Here is a 15867-nt window from a genome sequence, read left to right as displayed (position 1 = left end):
AACAGTACTCAATACCTCACAGCATCACTGTATGGTACACAGAACTAAATAATCTAAGTACAAAACTGCCCCTTAAGTATAATTTCTCATGGACTAAATATGACCCTACAACAATATAACTGCTGTTAAAAAGACTAATTTTTAAATCCATAGAGGCTTCACATAAAATATCATCCACTCGAGTGCATTTTATATATGACAGGGTAACAACATACCTTTTGATCAGAGTGTCCAGTTTATTCTCTCCGTCTTTTAAGAAGTTAATGCATTTCTGAAAGATACAGCTGATATAATGCATCTTCATAGCCAATACTTCATTCATGTCTCTTTGCTTCATACATTTTTCACAGATCAAATCCATCACCTTGTAGCATTTATTTAGGGCTGCTTCTTCTGCCAGTAGGGGATTCTCATTGAGGAGCATCACAATCTAGAAGAAATTACAATGAGCTTAAAAATGCCATGAGACATTTCCATATACAAAGCAGGTAGTCAGTTTTGGTTGATTTCAAATGATTACCAAAAAAAAAAAAATCTCTCTTAGCATTATCTATTTACTACTTTAGTTCAAATTAGAATGCAAATTGCCACTGATCAAAGCTATAAAACAAATTCACAAAGTACTCAGATAATGTGGAGTCTCTTGAACTGTATACTTCAAAGTTACAATGTGACCTGCATCTAGCTAAAGCAGGGTGTTGGTATGCCACTCAGAGCACATGGTTTTACTGTCTCTTTTAAAAGCACTTTTTCTAAAGACAGAAATGACATATTTGTGCACCCTTTATATCTAGAAGCAAACCACTGCATTATCATCACTTTTAGGTGCTATTACCCAGCTCTAGGATTTCATGATCAGGAAAACTACAATTCTCATTAATTCTTGGGAGTTGATAATTTTACAGAGCTATATTTTTTCTTGGAAATTTTCCTAAGGATAATTTCCCAATCATCTCTGATAATGATAAAAGATCAAGGGGGAAGGATATCATAAACAGCTTCATATGGGGGATTTTTAGAGAATTATCCAGTCCTATGTGTTACAAACACCACAACTTCCCATATTTGCACAGATTAAGCTAAAATTTAGCACGATGTGGAATATGTTTTTATTGGCTTTGCTCTAGAGCATATTACCTGAAGTAGCTCTGCATGGGGCAGCCATAAATATCCATGGTGGCACAACAGCAATGTAAAGTATGTGTAATACGGGCACCTCTATCTTCCCAGAGCAGAAAGTCAGTCAGTACCTGTTTACCAGCGTGATACAGCTAAATACTAATTCCGGGTATTGCATATGCTAGGGACCAACAGGTAGCAAATTCCAGGAATTAGATTCTTTTCTTTAGACATGAAGAAAAGATCATTTGCTTGCTTAAGTAAAGACCAGGCTTAGCCTCCTACTTGGAAATTTAACACAGATTGAATGGCCTTATGAAATTAAAAGAGGACTGTCACTTATTTTTGATACTACAAGATTTATGTATGTATTCAATTATTTCACTTATAATCTAGTACTTAATAAAATATTAGATTTTTTAAGTGAATATTAAGTGAAGCCAGAAACCTTATTATTAAATTTGCTGATAACGTCCCCTACTATAACAAATCAAAAATTAACTGGCACAGAAGAAAGGGCTCATAAATTACCTGTTTATATTTCTATTATCAACTGCGATCATTTGAAACTATTTGGTTCAATATTTTTATATTAGGCATTTAGAATCAAATCATAGGATTTTAAATTTACATGTAAAAATTCTTTTAAAAAAACTCAAATAGAACCCCAATTGATGATTATTTTTTGTAGACATTAGATCTTACTTATTTTGTAATATTTAGCAATATACACAAAGAAAAATAACCACAGTTCTACTATGAGCTTACCAAAACATTTAGGTAGTTGCATATATAAGAATATTTGAACTATTTTCTTCCTTTAATCTCTGCAACATTATGAAGTAATATATTAAAAAGGAAATCATTATTAATTACTGAGAAGGAGCAAATATATTCCTGACAGCATAAAAACCAGACGGATCATATCTCCCAAAGGATTGTTATGAAGTGGCATCTGGAGTTCTCTTCGTGTTTTAAATCCCATTTTGTTTCTGTAAATAACTAAATCACAATTCCGCGTCTGAAAATCTTGTTAAAATGACAAGATCACGTTTACCCCCATCTGCCTTCTATCTAGCCACAGGCTCTGTTCAGCTCTGTCGTCATTTTTTCCTGTGGTTCTATTTTTCACCTTCATAACCTTTGTATTTTAGGCATGAGTACAATTTCCCTAGTCCCTTTTGAATCAAACACATCCTTATTGCTATAGCAGCCACTGAACCTAGATGCAGACATAACTGTGTTAGATGCACTGCAAGGAAAAGGTGAGTTGTGTATTTGGGAGGATTTCTGTACTTATTTCAAAAGGTATTTGACTTTACATAAATGAGCTGTTAGTTACTTTTTTTATAATAATCCACCTGAGAACCATGCTAGCTTGAAAAGGTATAAAGCATTGAAAGTGGGTCACCACAAAAGCAACTGAGTAGCTTTGATCCAAAGCAGGGATTAAAAAGAAAGGTTTTCAAGTGAATAGATCATTTATACCTACAAAAGCAAGCAATCTGGTCTGAAGGAAATTACTCTATTCAAAAACAGCCTCTTTTATAAGACTAAATGCCCTAAAAAAACACTTATGTAGGCTATTTCAGATTGTATATATTTACAACTTAAACAATATGCCCTTAGTCTAACTTACTCAAAATATATGCCTTTAATGACAATAATTCTTAGGACATTTAACCTGAAAGAATGGGTTCCATGTAAAAATAAAAAACTTTTTCATACTTTATTGCAATCTGAGGGGTAGAAACATTTTTTTCTGTCTTTTTCTGATTAAAGGAAAACACTGAGAACTTCTTCAAACCAATTTAAACTATAGCATATCCTGCAGTGCTCAGGCAGGGGGAGTGGGGACAAAGGGTCTTATAAAATCACACACACTGGTTGGTCTCCGACCACAGCTGGTCTCCCTGCTCCAGCTGCCCCACCCTAAGTAGGAAGGATGGAGAGGGCGAGCTCTCTTTCCTCACCTGTGCTGTGGGGAGGATGCACCCACACCGAAGAGACTGAACATTTTCTAAAGGTTAAATTCTAAGTCTCATATAATTTCCTCAAGATAGACGAACCTGTGATTCACAGCTGAATCCCATCTTTGCCTCCTTAGGATCACAAGTGTTTCCTCTAACAGTTCTTTCAGAATGTTACATAAAACACTGAATTTTGTAAAATCAAAAGAGGGAGAGGGCAGGCCAGGGTGGCTCAGCAGGCAGAATTCTCACCTGCCACTCCAGAGACCGGGTTTGATTCCCGGTGCCTGCCCATGCAAAAAAAAAAAAAAAAAAAAAAAAAAATAGGGAGAGCAGTGTCCACTTTTGGGTCTTATGAATAAGATATCTGTTAATTTTTTCATCCCTGTTGGAGGCCCAGAAAATTAATTAGGGTGGAGGGAAATATACCAGAATCTTTTCTTTATTTCTTAAGCTTCAAAAATGGTATGCTAAGGAACGTAATAATAAAATAATAAGATTGCACACATTTTGGAACATACATCCTCAAGTGAGTGCTGGTCTTCAAAAGAGTTGCTTTACAAGAACCACCCACTTATTTTAATGGTGCTCAGTATATTCCATAGATTCCTCTTTTGTGACAGAATTACAAGGAAATTTTTTTCACTACATTATAGTAACAACTTGTAATAAGACAAAATCACAACTTTTGACTCAACTTACTGACTTCTGTCATGCTCACCACGCAGCTCTGGATTTGTAAAAGGACAGCATTACTGTAGCACACATGGCATTTCCCACGATGACTCATTGAGGAAATTATGTTCATTTGGACAAATGTCTCTTGAAAAAATCACTATATATATTTTTTTAAATAGCGATATATAAAATATGAAGAACATAGCAATGATAATAGTTCAGAATATCCTTGAAGTTTCCCAATTACACCACAAGAGGTAATGTATCACATGGTGTATTGGTCTACAAAGTTGGAAAATCTCCTCAACTCTGACTAATTGCCCGAATTTTATTACTTAGAGGCACAAGTAGCTATCTGCATTAAAAATACATTCGAGATTACATTTCAGAATATCCCACAGGATAATCATTGCAGTAGGTGCAGGTGGGCCCCACCCAGACTCATGCACCACCCTGGGCTGCTGTGTGTTCGCTGTGAAGGGATCAGAACTGCCTCCTCCTCTGCAGAACCACCCCTGTCCCAAGGGAGCCTCACTTGGCACTGCCCTGGAGACTGCCCTTCTCTCTGGGAACAGACCCCAGCCAAGGATGGATGGACTGACTGACTGGCTGAGTGACCAGCAAAAAACCTGGCTCCCTTACCTCTGTGGAGCCATTTATACCCCGACTCCCTGTGGGATGAGGTGAAGACGGGCTTCAGCTGAACCCACCCCTTTGCCCAGCTTTTCCTCCTACTCTGGTATGTTTCTCTCACTTACTTCCAGGTTTTGACCTTCAATAAGTCAACTGAACAAGAGAGCCCATTGCAAGCTCTACATCTACAAAACCCAAACTAAGATAATTAAGGATCCTATAAAATAATAGCAGTTGAAACTCTGAATCAATCTTTTATTGAAAAGCAAATATCACAGACACCACAGTACCTTGACAGGATGAAGATTCGTGGTGGTGATGATTTTGTGCAGTGGGCCTGCCAACTTTGGGGGGAGTTTCGGCTCTTTATCCAGTCCCTGGGGTTTAGTGTAATAATCCAGTCTCTCTCGAGGAAAGAAATTGTTGATTATAGTCACACAGTCATGTTGACCTTTTAATAGAAAAACAGAAAATCTGTTATTTTATTATTAAATATAAGACAATTTCTAAGCTTGTATTAATTATGTTGCTCTGTTTACTTGTGAAGTAAGCATGCATCCATGCCTTCATTTTTTAGAAAAGGAGACAGAAGAAGAGGTGGAGAGGTAACATTTTGAAGAATGCTTACCATCATACATTGTAAAGCCAAGAAACAATCTCATTTTTCAAAGATACAGAATCCACAATACACATGAAGATTATATGGTTTACAAAAAAAAGTAGAGTTCAATTTATAATTGACTTTAAATATTCTATAAAAGTTGCTGTAGTTTAATGTCTCATCTTCCACCCCTACACAAATGATATCAGACTTCCCTAATGATATGTGGCTTCATTTATGCATAGTCTTAATTTTTTCTGTAAAGGTTTTTGTTAGTAGTATCATCATTATTAATTATTATTAATTCCACCCTCTTACATTTAAGAAAAGCTTGGCCGTTTTGTATAAGTAATTAGAGAAAGAGCGTTTGCTCCCATAAGCTTGCAATCCACATCATGGCTTTGCATAGATCTCTAACCCACTTCTCTAAGCCATCTCCAGGGTAGGAAATGGCATCATGAAAAGAAAACCTTTCCTGTCCAAAGCTGGGAGCCTGACTATGCTTTCCTGTTGCCACCCCTCCCAGCTCCTTCTCCTCCACCTCTCTGGGGCAAGGCAGTGCCACTCTCACAGGTAGGCAGAGGCTGCAGGGCACACTGAAGCTGCCGGCTCTTCCTGGATCTTAGAGCAGAGATTTCCTCCTCTCTGCCTGACAGACACCGAGGGACCTGTGTGGAAAGTCCTGGGGAGAGGGCTTAGATGCTGTGGCTGCCCTTGGTGACCCGTGTGATCCCTGCCCACCTGTGCACGGTCCTGGGAGGAGCTGCTGGAACCTGCCGTCAACAGGTGACCTGCAGGGGGTTGCAGTGTGGGTAAGCTGGATGCCAGTGCATGATACTGACCAAGGACCACCCCTGGGAATGCTTGGGATGACCAGGAGTAGAATGGTCTCCTCCTTGTGTCTCAGATCCACAGGTATGATGTTGGTGCCTATCACTACTCCCAGTTGGCCAATGCTCCACAACCTTATCGGGTTTATGACACTGCCTAGGAGGTACAAAGCACCCAAGGGACCCAGCAACTTGGAAGACTGTGCACTGCCTCCGACACTGAGCTTCCTCGGTAGGAAGTGTACTGATATAATCAAACGCAACACCACCACCACCACAAACAACACAAAGAAGCATGGAAATCACGCGGGTTCAACTAGAGCACATAAACAGGCTTTATAGAACCACAAAATGCTTCAAAGAATTAATAGGTGAACTCAAAGTGGTAATCTTCATTACTATTGAGAATTAAAATAGTAATATACAAATGAAGTGTATAAAATATCTCAAAACAGACAAAAATTCACAGAGATGAATATCTAGATTTGAAGAGAGACTTTAGTAGGGATTACAATATCATTTTTGGTATTCTAAGCATTACTAAGTGTCAAAACAACAGGGCTTTTTGCTTTGCTTTGTTTTTAGATTCATTTTTCCAATCAGAAAGCTCCATTATTTATTTCTAAACCATATGTTTAGAAAGTGATCCTCTTTATGTCCATAATGTTCAAGAAGAGAGAGAAAAATGGCAACTGTGCTGGTTTGAAAGGATGTATGTACCCTAGAAAAGCCATGTTTTAATCCTAATCCCATTTTGTAAAGACAGTCATTTCTTCTAATCCCTATTCAGTACTGTATGCTTAAAATTGCAATTAGATCATCTCCCTGGAGATGTGACTCAATCAAGAGTGGATGTTAAGCTGGAGCAGGTGATGTCGTGTCTCCACCCATTTGGGTGGATCTTGATTAGTTTCTGAAGTCCTATAAAAGAGGCAATATTTTGGAGAATGAAAGAGATTCTGAGAGAGCAGAATGACATAGCATAGCCACAAGAAGCAGAGACTGCCAGCCAGTGACCTCTGAAGATGAAGAAGAAAAACGCCTCCTGGGGAGCTTCATAAAAAAAGCCAGGAGAGAAAGTTAGCAGATGATGTTCGCCACATGCCTTTCCAGATAAGAGAGAAACCCTGACCCTGTTCACCATGTGCCTTCTCACTTGAGCGAGAAACCCTGAATATCAGCGGCTTTCTTGAACCAAGGTATCTTTCCCAGGATGCCTTTGATTGGTCATTTCTACAGACTTGCTTTAATTGGGACATTTTCTCGGCCTTAGAACTATAAACTAGTAACTTATTAAATTCCCCTTGTTCAAGCCATTTCATTTCTGGCATATTGCATTCCGGCAGCTACCAAACTAAAACAGCAACTGAACAAATAAAAATCCTATTGCTCGAAAAACTCTCATACTTGTCTGAAGACTTTCCATATAAACGGGATATCAACATGACAGCAATAATATCATTATGGTAACTCTATATATGAAGAAATTGGGGAAGAAGTAGACAGACTGGACATTCTTTCTTTAAACAGAATTCCAGAAGCTGGATGTACCAGCTTCATTAAAAATATAGATATTCCTTTTTAACAATAATAAAGGCTTTCTAAAATGTCTCCTCAAAAATATCAAACTAGACATAGGATTAAATGAAGAGAAATGGGTCAGAAGAAAATACGGACTTGGCCTCTAATGGTATTTTCTCATTAATTCCCAAACTATTTCATCAAAGAAAGCTCTGTTAGCAGCTGGAAATATTTGTATATAAAAATTCCTGCTATTGGGATTTCCTGGAAGATGGCGGCTTAGTAAGACGCGCGGATCTTAGTTTCTTCTCCAGGACACCTACTAGGGGAGTAGAAACGATACAGAAAGCGCCCAAAGCCACAACAGAGATAAAAAAGACAGCGTACCCCATCCTGGAACGGCTGGCTGGCTGAGAGAAGCAGCTCGGGTGAGATCGCCGAGGCGCGCGGGCCTTACCGGGCGGGGTGGCAAGCGGCCGGAGTTACTCCCTTCCCCCTTCCCGGGCCGGCTGGGAGAATTGGAGAGGCGGTCCCCTGAAACAAAGACGGCTGGCACCCACACCACGCGCAGCCCCCGGACCAACTGAGAGAATTGGATCGGAAACCCCCAGGCCGCGGAGAACGGTGACGGGTGGGGGAGGCCCCTTCCAAACCCGTGACTCCCGGGGAACGTGCACTCTCTCGGGCGGGCCGCTGCCGCTGGCGCCCTCCCGCCACGCTTGTTGCCCAGGGCCGACTAGGAAATTCGGACGGGCTCTTTCCCTGGCTGCGGCGACCAGCAACCCTCCCTGCGTTCGGACCCCGGGCCGGCTCAAGCCGTTTCGGCTAGCGAACCCCCCGGACGGCGAGAGTTTTCCAAAGTTTAAGGTCCCACAGCACCTTTTACTGGTGGGACCCGCAGACAAACGTGTGCCACGAGCACCACCTACTGGGCAAGATAAGAAAAACAGAACCCAGAGATTTCACAGAAAAATATTACAACCTTGCTGGGTCCAACACCAAGAGAAATCTGAATAAATGCCCAGACGCCAGCAGCAGAAGATAACTGTCCACGCTCAAAAGATTGAGAATATGGCCCAGTCAAAGGAACAAACCAATAGCTCAAATGAGACACAAGAGCTGAGACAACTAATCCTGAATATACGAACAGAAATGGAAAACCTCTTCAAAAATGAAATCGATAAATTGAGGGAGGACATGAAGAGGACATGGGCTGAACATAAAGAAGAAATAGAAAAACTGAAAAAACAAATCGCAGAACTTATGGAAGTGAAGGATAAAGTAGCAAACATAGAAAAAATAATGGATAGCTACAATGATAGATTTAAAGAGACAGAAGATAGAATTAGTGATTTGGAGGATGGAACATCTGAATCCCAAAAAGAAACAGAAACTATCGGGAAAAGAATGGAAAAATTTGAACAGGGTATCAGGGAACTCAAGGACAATATGAACCGCACAAATATACGTGTTGTGGGTGTCCCAGAAGGAGAAGAGAAGGGAAAAGGAGGAGAAAAACTAATGGAAGAAATTTTCACTGAAAATTTCCCAACTCTTATGAAAGACCTAAAATTACAGATCCAAGAAGTGCAGCGCACCCCAAAGAGATTAGACCCAAATAGGCGTTCTCCAAGACACTTACTAGTTAGAATGTCAGAGGTCAAAGAGAAAGAGAAGATCTTGAAAGCAGCAAGAGAAAAACAATCCATTACATACAAGGGAAACCCAATAAGACTTTGTGTAGATTTCTCAGCAGAAACCATGGAAGCTAGAAGACAGTGGGATGATATATTTAAAATACTAAAAGAGAAAAACTGCCAACCAAGACTCCTATATCCAGCAAAATTATCCTTCAAAAATGAGGGAGAAATTAAAACATTCTCAGACAAAAAGTCACTGAAAGAATTTGTGACCAAGAGACCAGCTCTGCAAGAAATACTAAAGGGAGCACTAGAGTCAGATACAAAAAGACAGAAGAGAGAGATATGGAAAAGAGTGTAGAAAGAAGGAAAATCAGATATGATATATATAATACAAAAGGCAAAATGTTAGAGGAAAATATTATCCAAACAGTAATAACACTAAATGTCAATGGACTGAATTCCCCAATCAAAAGACATAGATTGGCAGAATGGATTAAAAAACAGGATCCTTCTATATGCTGTCTACAGGAAACACATCTTAGACCCAAAGATAAACATAGGTTGAAAGTGAAAGGTTGGGAAAAGATATTTCATGCAAATAACAACCAGAAAAGAGCAGGAGTGGCTATACTAATATCCAACAAATTAGACTTCAAATGTAAAACAGTTAAAAGAGACAAAGAAGGACACTATATACTAATAAAAGGAACAATTAAACAAGAAGACATAACAATCATAAATATTTACTCACCGAATCAGAATGCCCCAAAATACGTGAGGAATATACTGCAAACACTGAAAAGGGAAATAGACTCATATACCATAATAGTTGGAGACTTCAACTCACCACTCTCATCAAGGGACAGAACATCTAGACAGAGGATCAACAAAGAAATAGAGAATCTGAATATTACTATAAATGAACTAGACTTAATAGACATTTATAGGACATTACATCCCACAACAGCAGGATACACCTTTTTCTCAAGTGCTCATGGATCATTCTCAAAGATAGACCATATGCTGGGTCACAAAGCAAGTCTTAACAAATTTAAAAAGATTGAAATCTTACACAACACTTTCTCGGACCATAAAGGAATGATGTTGGAAATCAATAATAGGCAGAGTGCCAGAAAATTCACAAATACGTGGAGGCTCAACAACACACTCCTAAACAACGACTGGGTCAAAGAAGAAATTGCAAGAGAAATTAGCAAATACCTCGAGGCGAATGAAAATGAAAACACAACATATCAAAACTTATGGGACGCAGCAAAGGCAGTGCTAAGAGGGAAATTTATTGCTCTAAATGCCTATATCAGAAAAGAAGAAAAGGCAAAAATTCAGGAATTAACTATCCATTTGGAAGAACTGGAGAAAGAACAGCAAGCTAACCCCAAAGCAAGCAAAAGGAAAGAAATAACAAAGATTAGAGCACAAATAAATGAAATTGAAAACATGAAAACAATAGAGAAAATCAATAAGGCCAGAAGTTGGTTCTATGAGAAAATCAATAAGATTGATGGGCCCTTAGCAAGATTGACAAAAAGAAGAAAAGAGAGGATGCAAATAAATAAGATCAGAAATGGAAGAGGAGACATAACTACTGACCTCACAGAAATAAAGGAGGTAATAACAGGATACTATGAACAACTTTACGCTAATAAATACAACAATTTAGAGGAAATGGACGGGTTCCTGGGAAGACATGAACAACCAACTTTGACTCAAGAAGACATAGATGACCTCAACAAACCAATCACAAGTAAAGAAATTGAATTAGTCATTCAAAAGCTTCCTAAAAAGAAAAGTCCAGGACCAGATGGCTTCACATGTGAATTCTACCAAACGTTCCAGAAAGAATTAGTACCAATTCTCTTCAAACTCTTCAAAAAAATCGAAGTGGAGGGAAAACTACCTAATTCATTCTATGAAGCCAACATCACCCTCATACCAAAACCAGGCAAAGATATTACAAAAAAAGAAAACTACAGACCAATCTCTCTAATGAATACAGATGCAAAAATCCTCAATAAAATTCTAGCAAATCGTATCCAACAACACATTAAAAGAATTATACATCATGACCAAGTAGGATTCATCCCAGGTATGCAAGGATGGTTCAACATAAGAAAATCAATTAATGTAATACACCATATCAACAAATCAAAGCAGAAAAATCACATGATCATCTCAATTGATGCAGAGAAGGCATTCGACATGATTCAACATCCTTTCCTGTTGAAAACACTTCAAAAGATAGGAATACAAGGGAACTTCCTTAAAATGATAGAGGGAATATATGAAAAACCCACAGCTAATATCATCCTCAATGGGGAAAAATTGAAAACTTTCCCCCTAAGATCAGGAACAAGACAAGGATGTCCACTATCACCACTATTATTCAACATTGTGTTGGAGGTTCTAGCCAGAGCAATTAGACAAGAAAAAGAAATACAAGGCATCAAAATTGGAAAGGAAGAAGTAAAACTATCACTGTTTGCAGACGATATGATACTATACGTCGAAAACCCGGAAAAATCCACAACAAAACTACTAGAGCTAATAAATGAGTACAGCAAAGTAGCAGGTTACAAGATCAACATTCAAAAATCTGTAGCATTTCTATACACTAGTAATGAACAAGCTGAGGGGGAAATCAAGAAACGAATCCCATTTACAATTGCAACTAAAAGAATAAAATACCTAGGAATAAATTTAACTAAAGAGACAAAAAACCTATATAAAGAAAACTACAAAAAATGCTAAAAGAAATCACAGAAGACCTAAATAGATGGAAGGGCATACCGTGTTCATGGATTGGAAGACTAAATATAGTTAAGATGTCAATCCTACCTAAATTGATTTACAGATTCAATGCAATACCAATCAAAATCACAACAACTTATTTTTCAGAAATAGAAAAACCAATAAGCAAATTTATCTGGAAGGGCAGGGTGCCCCGAATTGCTAAAAACATCTTGAGGAAAAAAAACGAAGCTGGAGGTCTCGCGCTGCCTGACTTTAAGGCATATTATGAAGCCACAGTGGTCAAAACAGCATGGTATTGGCATAAAGATAGATATATCGACCAATGGAATCGAATAGAGTGCTCAGATATAGACCCTCTCATCTATGGACATTTGATCTTTGATAAGGCAGTCAAGCCAACTCACCTGGGACAGAGCAGTCTCTTCAATAAATGGTGCCTAGAGAACTGGATATCCATATGCAAAAGAATGAAAGAAGACCCATCTCTCACACCCTATACAAAAGTTAACTCAAAATGGATCAAAGATCTAAACATTAGGTCTAAGACCATAAAACAGTTAGAGGAAAATGTTGGGAGATATCTTATGGATCTTACAACTGGAGGCGGTTTTATGGACCTTAAACCTAAAGCAAGAGCACTGAAGAAGGAAATAAATAAATGGGAACTCCTCAAAATTAAACACTTTTGTGCATCAAAGAACTTCATCAAGAAAGTAGAAAGACAGCCTTCACAATGGGAGACAATATTTGGAAATGATATATCAGATAAAGGTCTAGTATCCAGAATTTATAAAGAGATTGTTCATCTCAACAACAAAAAGACAGCCAACCCAATTACAAAATGGGAAAAAGACTTGAACAGACACCTCTCAGAAGAGGAAATACGGATGGCCAAGAGGCACATGAAGAGATGCTCAATGTCCCTGGCCATTAGAGAAATGCAAATCAAAACCACAATGAGATATCATCTCACACCCACCAGAATGGCCATTATCAACAAAACAGAAAATGACAAGTGCTGGAGAGGATGCGGAGAAAGAGGCACACTTATCCACTGTTGGTGGGAATGTCAAAGGGTGCAACCACTGTGGAAGGCAGTTTGGCGGTTCCTCAAAAAGCTGAATATAGAATTGCCATACGACCCAGCAATACCATTGCTAGGTATCTACTCAAAGGACTTAAGGGCAAAGACACAAACGGACATTTGCACACCAATGTTTATAGCAGCATTATTTACAATTGCAAAGAGATGGAAACAGCCAAAATCTCCATCAACAGAAGAGTGGCTAAACAAACTGTGGTATATACATACGATGGAATATTATGCAGCTTTAAGGCAAGATAAACTTATGAACCATGTAATAACATGGATGGACCTAGAGAATATTATGCTGAGTGAATCCAGCCAAAAACTAAAGGACAAATACTGTATGGTCCCACTGATGTGAACGGACATTCGAGAATAAACTTGAAATATGTCATTGGTAACAGAGTTCAGCAGGAGTTAGAAACAGGGTAAGACAATGGGTAATTGAAACTGAAGGGATACAGACTGTGCAACAGGACTAGATACAAAAACTCAAAAATGGACAGCACAATAATACCTAATTGTAAAGTAATCATGTTAAAACACTGAATGAAGCTGCATCTGAGCTATAGGTTTTTGTTTTGTTTTGTGTTGTTTTGTTTTGATTTTACTATTATTACTTTTATTTTTTTCTCTATATTAACATTCTATATCTTTTTCGGTTATGTTGCTAGTTCTTCTAAACCAATGCAAATGTAATAAGAAATGATGATCATGCAGCTATGTGATGATGTTAAGAATTAATGATTGCATGTGTAGAATGGTATGATCTCTAAATGTTGGGTTAATTTCTTTTTTTCTGTTAATTAAAAAAAAAAAAAAAGAGAAGGGATAATTGGAGATGAAGGGATACAGACTGTACAACGGGACTGGATATAAAAACTCAGAAATGGACAGCACAATACTACCCAATTGTAATGCAATTATGTTAAAACACTGAATGAAGCTGCATGTGAGGTATAGGTTTTTTGTTTTTTTTGTTTTTTTTTCTTTCTATTATTGTTTTAATTCTTATTCTGTTGTCTTTTTATTTCTTTTTCTAAATCGATGCAAATGTACTAAGAAATGATGAATATGCAACTATGTGATGTTATTAAGAATTACTGATTGTACATGTAGATTGGAATGATTTCTAATTGTTTTGTTAATTCTTTTTTTAATTAATAAAAAAAAAAAGAAAAAAAAAAAAATTCCTGCTATTTAAAAATGACATTGTCACAGGATTAGGGTTTCTTAAGATGACATCTTTTTGAAAAGAAAAAAATTTTTGTGAGTTTTAAAATTTTAGATAATGCTTAGATTATTTTGCTACCTTATTTTAATTAATCTGCTACAAACATATTAAAGCAATATGTATATTTCAAATTCATGCTTTATAAGTAGAAATTGTTTATGTGATATTGCATACTTAACTGTTTATATTTGAAATTACTAAATATTTAGTTTTACTGGTTTTATTTTATGAATGCCGAATACATATAAAAACTAAGACGAATACAAAAAATAAATGTTGAAGGAGAAAAACCAGGATGTTGTTTAGCTCCAGAGCTGTAATCACTTGATTTGAGTGGCCCAGATTAAAGGGCTTACTGGATTCTAGCCAAGGGAAATGGTAAAACATAAATACAGCTAAACACATCTAGTAAAATTCTGAATTTCGAGGATAAACTGAAAATCAAACAATCTTCCTAAAGGAAAAATCATAAGGTTACAAAGAAAAATAACTCTAATTCCCATTTTCAAAACCAGGATTTAGAAGACTGTGGAGTAACTTTTACACGTGACTTAAAGAAAAGAGTGGGAGACAGTAATCATGAAACTAGCCAAGATGTGACTTACCTTTCAGAGAGAAAGATACGTTTCGTTATGAAGAGTTTCAAAGAAAATACAACTTACATAACCTAGCTAAGGAAGTCCTATAACCAAAACCTAAATGAGAGCAGAGATCTTAGGTGAGCAAGTAGACAGGAAAGACTGGAGAGACTCCAGCAAGAGAGGTGAAGTAAATCCGAATGGGTGAAGACGGCATGACTCGGAAATTAGGCTGTCCCTATGGTGAGAATTATTGAAATAGAAGTAAAACTATCAATAAAACTCTAATAACATCTTAGTACTAAAAATACTAAACTCTCTCAGCAAAGCCCACAGCTGAGACTGACCCAGGCGTGGGACAGTGGTGATAAAGAGAAGGAAAGACTTGTGGATACAGAGTGGGAATAAATGAATGAGTTACAAGGCTTTATCTTGAGTAGAAATATTCACTCTCAGGAGTAGGGATGGACTACAATGTTGGTCTTGTTTTTAGATAGCAGTTCAGAAATGTCACTTTGATTAAGCGTGTTGTGAACAGGAAAGTAACCACTAACAGTATGGAAAAGTATATTGCTCTTTCAAGATAAGAGAAAAAAGAAAATATACCCTAACTTAACCAAGCCAATCACAGTAAGAAGAAGGAAACACAACACACACACACAAGCAACAGCCACCACAAAGTAAAATAAATAGTGAAAAGGAGATAAAAGAGGAAAAATTCAAACAAATATATCAGTAATAATATTAAATGTAGACAGGCTGAATACCTGGTGAAAGAAAGAGATCGTTAAATTAGGTTATAAGACAGAACCCACCTATGTGTTTATAAGTTTCAATGACAACCAAAATGATGAGGATTGAAAATAAAAGTGGGGGGTAGGGTGGACTATGAGATTACTGACAGATACAAAAAATAAAAAAGGAACCAGAGTGACCATACTATCAGACAAAGTAGAAAAAAAATCTACTACATACAAGGGAAATCAAATAAGACTGAGTTCAGACTACTCAACTAGCACCCTGGAAGTGAAAAGGCAGTGGTATGATAAATTCAAGGTCCTGAAAGAGAAAGACTTCTAGCCAAGAATTCTGTACCCAGCCAAATTGTCCTTCAAAATTGACGGAGAGATTAAAGTTACAAAGAAGTCCTGAAAGAAGTTGTTAAAAAGAGACTGGCCCTACAAGAAATACTAAAAGGAAT

The 15867-nt window shown here is 37.5% G+C and overlaps 1 protein-coding gene across 3 annotated transcripts in view; it reads right to left on the bottom strand.

Annotated features, from left to right (window-relative positions):
* The window catches only part of ANKMY2 (ankyrin repeat and MYND domain containing 2), a 68931-nt gene that overhangs the window by 14559 nt on the left and 38505 nt on the right, over positions 1–15867 (bottom strand). For all 3 annotated transcript variants that reach the window (XM_077122361.1, XM_077122360.1, XM_077122368.1), the window contains 2 exons: positions 4691–4851; positions 216–430 (listed from right to left, as the gene is read on the bottom strand). In XM_077122361.1, the coding sequence (XP_076978476.1) occupies positions 216–430; positions 4691–4851 (376 nt within the window). The remainder of the gene's footprint in view (positions 1–215; positions 431–4690; positions 4852–15867) is intronic.

The sequence above is a fragment of the Tamandua tetradactyla genome, chromosome 1 (assembly GCF_023851605.1).
Source record: "Tamandua tetradactyla isolate mTamTet1 chromosome 1, mTamTet1.pri, whole genome shotgun sequence".
NCBI lineage: Eukaryota > Metazoa > Chordata > Mammalia > Pilosa > Myrmecophagidae > Tamandua > Tamandua tetradactyla.
The sequence above is the reverse complement of the archived record's forward strand: the minus strand, read 5'-3'. Positions and strand labels throughout refer to the sequence as shown.